The following is a 7184-nucleotide window of genomic DNA, read 5'->3' on the forward strand; positions in this document are numbered from 1 at the left end:
CATACATACATACACACATATATGTAGTTATATATACGGCATGTGAATGTTGGCATACCACACCCCAGCCGCCCACGAGGCGTGTGCCTAGTGAAGTAAAAATTTATTCATCGCATGTAAATGGTTTAAAACGTTGAACACTATAACATGACTTATTGACATACTACCCTGCAGGAAAAGCTATTAGTTGTGCACTAGAATACTACCAGTTTGCTTTTCAGCCCAACCGGTTCACGTTCCATCGTTTTTTAAGGTTAGTAACTGGTATTTCAACATGGCGATGTCCTACAAGATGTCAATTGTCGGGATATGCATCAGCATCTACTACATAAGAGAAATGCTAGCAGCACCATACCAGTCGATGAGATCGTTTGGCAATTCATTCCCCGTGAAAATCATAAGTATGCCATTTTGTTCACGGTGGTCCAACAGTCGCAATGATCGACAGAGCAGAGCAGTGGCGTGGTATTACTGAGGTCCGCGGTTCAATCCCTGGGAAACTGTTTTTATCCAGGGTTTTTATTGTAATTTTTAATATAATTAAAAAAAAATATTTTTATTATNGGAAACTGTTTTTATCCAGGGTTTTTATTGTAATTTTTAATATAATTAAACAAAAATATTTTTATTATTTTCTAGTTTTATGGCACAAGTGTTTCTTTCCATGCATGTTTTTTCTACAATGAAATTATATCTTCAAATTTATTATTTATATATAAAGGCAGATGTCGCTGAACGTTTAAGTTCTTAGAAATTGTCGAACTGGTAGGCCATCGCTTTAGCACATACTAGTTAATGAACTGGTATTTGTACTCACTGGTTTGGCTTTTCACTGCAGGGTAATTATACATATCCGCCACATTTTGACCAGTTTTGACCATTTTTAAACGACTTCACAAAAAGGAGGAAGGTTATCAATTCGTTGGAATATTTTTATATTTTTTTTTTTGTTTTAAAGGAAAGGTATTATCTCACAGGTGGTCCCATTCTAATTTGGTTTAAATCCGATCATTGGATCATGAAGAGATTAATGATAATCTTAAATTTTTATATGAGAATTGAAGTCTCTTTTGTTGTTTGCTTAAAAAATATTTGTTATTTTGTTTGTTTAAAATCATATAAATTTTAACAAAATGCAAAACTTTTTATTTAGAATTTCTAGAAAAAAATTTGAAATGATCATTTAATTTTAGTTTAATTGAGTTTCTAAGAAATCCCGCCGACACATTTTATTTTCATAAATAAAACAGTGAACACATTACACCGTTCGACAAAAACCAAAAAATTTCAAATCACACGAAATAGTCAATATACTCACAAAACTATGGGCTAAATAAAGTAAAACCGCGCGATGTATTAGTTTGGAATTCTGACGGAACTTTGTAAAGTTTTTATAATTTTTGTATAAAGTTTGTATTTATATTTATACGCCTTTTTTAATTATGAGCTATACAAAAAAATTAATGAACAGTAAAAAAAGAACAAAAAAAAGTCAAAGCTGGTCAAACTGTCGCGTGGCTATCGTTGTGTCGCAGGCTATACGTAAATGAATACATATGTATGTTCATAACGATATATGTATGTATGTACGTGTGATCTAGCCCCACGCGTTCGTCATGGCGTCACAAATTCAAATTGAACTTTTAGCTGTTATTTATGGTTTTATTTACTACGACGTGTAAATATGTAATGGAAATATATTCCTTACTTTATATACATATTTCATTAATTTTTTGCAGCAAGTGTTTATTTTTAGCACTACTGCCGCTTTGTTGTTTTTTTTTTTAATTTTCTTTTTAATTGAATTTTTTTATTACAATGTACTGTCTTTCTTTTTTTTCTATTACTTGACAGACACAACTATCCATATTTTATTTTTATTTAAATTTTCATTTCAAGGTTGTGCGCGCACTACCCATCTCGTTTGCATATGAAATGATATGAAATTAAATGAGTGCAGACAGACAGCTGTTACAAATGTCACTATGTGTTTGTGACAACTGAACGCGAAAGTCTAGATAAACATACATACATACATATATGGGGTCACGTGTACCCATCTGTCATCTATTTTTATGCAAAATATTTATTCCGGACACATGCATTTATCTAACGTAAAACATACCAGCTGGAATTGCTGTAGGCAACGCCCTCATTTATTAATAGTAAGAAAACAGGCACTCGTGGTGTTAAACTATGTATAGTAAGATAAACTATTCCAACGCATTCAAGTCTCTATATAAAACACATTCTAAGTCAACTACATAAGTGATCGATGCTAGCGTGGAAAACAAAGCTCAGATGGACAGTTGAACTTTTGAGAAGCTATCCACAAAGGTATTCTATAATCATTTGCAGCAAATGATTTAGAATCACCAATAGGCATCGTGATCTCCAAAACGCGATGTTATTACGAAACCTGCCCACATAACAAGATAATAGAAAGGCATAGAAGAGGCTGACTGTGAAGTGTGTTGGAAAGGGTAAAAAGAGTTTTCCGTCATCCCTTATCAAATTTGGTTTGGAGACAACAAATTTAAGCTCACATAGAACGTACCATTCAAAAGTGGCGCTCGGTCAAAATAAAATAATAAATGGGATATTAATCAAGAAATAAGTGAAGAGTAAAAACATTCCTGAGTTAATTTAAGAGTTCGGCAATTTAAAAAGAATGTAATCAGAACAAATCACTGATTGACAATGTATGTATGTATTTGTAATAAAACAACAAAAACGATGTCGTAAATAATTAGTTTGACATAATTATTATTTTGGTTTAACTAAATTTCACTTTAAAAACAGGTGGCAACCCTCTTCGTAAACTTTGCAAGCTCAAAACCTTCTTAAACCTCTTTCGTCTGACTCCCATATGGTGATACCTATCTATTTCAATAACCTAATTCCTTTAATTCCATGGAATTTTCTTTTAACAGGTGGCAACCCTCTACTTTTAGTTAAGAAATAAACCCTTTTCATACACATTTCGATTGATACCCATCTCTTAATAATTCATTTAACTTATTTAAAAATTTTAATTTAATTTTTTAACAGCTGGCAACTCTTTAATAAAAAATAAACCTCTATTGTCTACAGGTCAAGATTTTTAATCCGACTTTTCATTTTTAAAAATAGAACGAGTTGTGCAGATCTGATGGCACTGCCAAAAAATGCATTAGCATAAAACGCATTACTTCAAAAAGTCCAAAAAGTTGGCAAGTTTTTATTTCTTCTTTCGAAAGCTAACAACCCGTGCTATTTAATAAAATAATAAAAGATAACATATTTTTACATATGCTTTTTATTCATTCCATTAAAATTTACCATTTTTTTTGAAATTTTGATTGAAAAACATTGTTTTTCTGGAATACCGCAGGGACACCCTGTGTTTAATCTTATTCCAAAATTGTTAATCCTGTAGCTCTCTACTATGTATATGGAAATAAAAAACGTCAAACCAACATTTTATTTCAAAGAATATATTTTTGACATTTATTTCCGGGAAGAGCTTACGCATGGCTATGCTTTTATTAATATTCTTAGTATAAAATTTGTCGATTTTAGTGGCTTCCTGGCGGCATATAATTTATTTTATAGGGAAATTTGTATTTAATTATTTTTAGTGGATAAATTACCTTTACAAAAATACCAAATACACGTTCACATTGTAGCCAACGAATTTTTCGATTTTTGTCCACTTAGGCGGACTTTTTACTTGTAGATAATAACAAAACAAAGAAACCGAAAAGGAAATCACTTCAACTTGCAAAACTTCACTTGAATTTTTTGCAGTGACATACATACATACATACATGTATCTACGCACTTAGCATACAAACGCGTATTGGCCTCGTGTTTTTGTTTTATCGAAATTGAAATCACTGCCGTCGCTAAAGAAGTTTTCACTTCGAAAAAGTTTAGTTTCGACACACAAACCCTTTATGAACTTAAGGAAATTTACTTTTCTTCAAAACCGCTGTTTCCACTTTTACGATCTTACTACGCATTTTAATCATATTCTTCCATAGCCCAGGCTCTGTACAAAACAAGCCACGTTTGTGTCGTATTGCGTCTTGCTTCAAGCGCGTGTAGAATAACAAGTTTTTCGTTATATTTACATATATGTATATGTAAGTAAATACTAAATACGCGATACAATAAAATTCATTCTGGAATATATTTTTGTAATTTCATGTATTTATTTGAGACACGTACATAAATCTTGAATAGCGGAGACGCTCTCAAATAAGTTAAAAATGTTTTTACTGCGCCCCTTTTTTTCTCACAAATAATAATATTTACATCTATTTCAATGCGCGATCTTCCAACATTATCCCAATTACAAGCGTTTCTCTGTAAATATCTTGTAATCAACAACTGTCTGGCATAACAATATCACTGACACAAACTTTTTATAATTTTTTTGTATTTATAATTTACACAGTTCAGCTCTTTGGACTTCCACACACCGCAATGGCGTCTAGATCCCTGCCAATTGGAAGACACAGCTCCCGATATGGAGGATCCGGTGCGTTTGTTTCATGGGCGCGTGCGAATTGTTTGGGAACACGGCCAACACACGTTGCATTCCAAGTTGATGGTCACAGCTTTGGGCAAGGGCGAACAGTGTCGCAATGAGAATAAGCATCAGTGCTTAAGGATCGGGTAAGCTAATTAAAAATTTGTAAGTTTTGGTTTTAACATAAAATAATAAATTTTTTTCGCTTCCATTTCGCATCCAACAATTGCAGCGATGAACCCATACTTTGCATTTCCAAAGAGCTTGTCTGCGACGGCATCCGCCACTGTCCGATAAGCAATGAATACGACAGCGATGAGGATTATGAAATGTGTTGGAAGCGACGCCGCTACGGTGAACCCATTCCTCCTGCCATGGAAACAGATATTTTTGAGCATTTTGCATTGGAGGTTTTTCGTAACTTGTTTGCCTTCGATGTGCCGGCATATGGCGAGAAGACTACAACCACAGCTATCACTGCAGAGACAGCTCAATCTGCGCAGGAGGGTAATGGCAGCAGTGGTGTGGTGAATAGCACCACCCTGCGTAAAGTGGACACGAAGCAGATGGGCCAAGCGGCGAATGATACCAATACAGGTGGCAATAGTACAGTGGCGGCCACAGCGCAAGCTGAAAATAGCACAGAAAACACTGGCGGCCACCACCATCGACGCAATTCGACACGTTCGGGTCTCAATTCGGATTTGTCGAAATATGGCCCGTGGGGTTATTTGATGCTGGGCATGCTACTGTGTGGTGGCGCTTTGCTGATTTGTGGACTTTGGGGTAAGTTTGGTGGGCTTTGGGTGCTTTTGCTTGCAGAGCTTGAAGTTGTCGTTGCTTATTTCTGTTAAATAATCGTCTTTATTTTCCGTTTTTTTTTTCTCAAATCGCTCATCACATTCAATAACAATTGTAAACAACACGCTACATTCCACTTTATCCACACACGCACACTCTTACTAATATTTTCAAAAAATTTTTATTATTTTTATAATTTTTTTTAATGATGTTCTCTTACATTCTCCTAATCGCTTAATATTCAATTTACAATCGTCATCCAACCTGATACCATCCACAATTCAATACAATCAATAAACCTTTGGTGACCTAATAATGTTATATAATATAATACTGTCCAAATTTAAACACGTAACAAAACACGATCCGCATTTCAATACGATCCACAAATTTAATGTGACAAACTCTCCTTACCTCAATGCGTTCCATAAACCATATTCGTTCCAATACTATGCCAATTGCAATACGATCCACAAATATCTTCCACATAAAAAATCCACAAATTTCATGCGATTGAGAAATATTATCACCTAAATACGATTTACAACTATAATTTGTCTTTAATGCAATCTACCAACCAATGCAACTCACAACCCAACTAATCTATTTAAATAAATGTTATCCACATTTCATTAACATCCACAATTGTAATTTTATTAAATTTCATTCTTTCTCCAATTCAAATACGTCATATTTTTAACTTTTTATTGAACGCTTTCCACCAAAATCTACCGTTAAACTGGTCTTAATTCATTTTAATCAAATGTTCAAAATTTAATCCATTAACCCACTGCGCAAATTCCACGTCTCAATAAAAAACTAAATCTCTGCTCCGTCGCCTTCCTTCTTCCTTCCTTCCAGTTTGCTGTTGTCGCTTAAGCTTTCACATTCAAACCATCCGTTCACTTTCAGCCTCTGCCTCCCAACACGCAACCAACAATGAACGCGAAGCAGCAATGCAGACTGGCGGCGCAGGCGCTGGCAGTGATCTTCAATCGAGCAACACCGCACCACCCAATTACGAGGAACTCGATCCACCACCTGCCTACTCAGTACTATTCCCCAACCAAAAGGCGGCTTCCAGCACAACATTAAGTTCACTCGGCGCCGCAGCGCTAATGCCACCCACAATGGCCGCCGTAGCCGTAACAACACCAAATGGTACTGCAGTGACAACGCCTCCTGGTGTGGTGGCAGCAACTTCAGCTCAAACTAGTACTATAGCAGCGGCAGCGGCAGCCGCAGCCGCAGCCGCAGCTTCTTCGACAACAGCCGTAGCAACAACAACAACTCGCGTGCAGCTGGAGAGCGCAGCGTGCAGTTCACAGAGTCACTGATACTTAGCGATTAAATAAAAAGCATGTCGCCGTACCTGGAAAGTGACCGCGTCCAATAACTAAATATACTATAAGTATACTTTTATGAAGCGTAGAGAAGAAGTTTTTCTGATTATTTTCAATTGGAAAAAACGACTGACTTTTTAGCTCGATTTAAGTAAAATAACTGTAGTTTTAGGCTATACAAAAAAAAAAAAACAAGTTCATCTGTTAAAATAGATTTCTTTTAAAGTCTTATGTGCATATTTTGTGAGCAAAAGCAACTATTACTTTAATGTTTTGAGGTTATATTAACTAAATTTCTCTAATTGTAACTTTAAAATATAGGTGTGTGCGTGAATGTTGTTTCTACCATGACAAGCACAAATAGTAACTGGTTTCACAATGAAATATTCAAGTCTATTTACTTTAACTAAAAATACAATCACTAAGAGTTCAACTTCAGCATGTTCGGCGACAAGCGTTACTTTTAGTCCGAGTGTAGTTTTAACACATTTTTGAAACAATAATGAGTAAACTTTTTTTTCACC

The 7184-nt window shown here is 35.0% G+C and overlaps 1 protein-coding gene across 2 annotated transcripts in view; it reads left to right on the top strand.

Annotated features, from left to right (window-relative positions):
* The window catches only part of LOC108358385 (uncharacterized), a 49552-nt gene extending 42700 nt beyond the window's left edge, over positions 1-6852 (top strand). Inside the window, exons 3-5 of one of the 2 annotated variants that reach the window (XM_017609677.1) lie at positions 4442-4662; positions 4749-5302; positions 6179-6852. In XM_017609677.1, coding sequence (XP_017465166.1) covers positions 4442-4662; positions 4749-5302; positions 6179-6654 — 1251 coding nt within the window. In that variant the 3' untranslated portion in view covers positions 6655-6852. The remainder of the gene's footprint in view (positions 1-4441; positions 4663-4748; positions 5303-6178) is intronic. The other variant, XM_017609678.1, reaches the window with a different exon arrangement.
* The last annotated feature ends 332 nt before the right edge of the window (positions 6853-7184 follow it).

The sequence above is a fragment of the Rhagoletis zephyria genome, unplaced genomic scaffold (genome assembly GCF_001687245.7).
Source record: "Rhagoletis zephyria isolate East Lansing unplaced genomic scaffold, Rhagoletis_zephyria_1.1 Rzeph_scaffold_00246, whole genome shotgun sequence".
NCBI lineage: Eukaryota > Metazoa > Arthropoda > Insecta > Diptera > Tephritidae > Rhagoletis > Rhagoletis zephyria.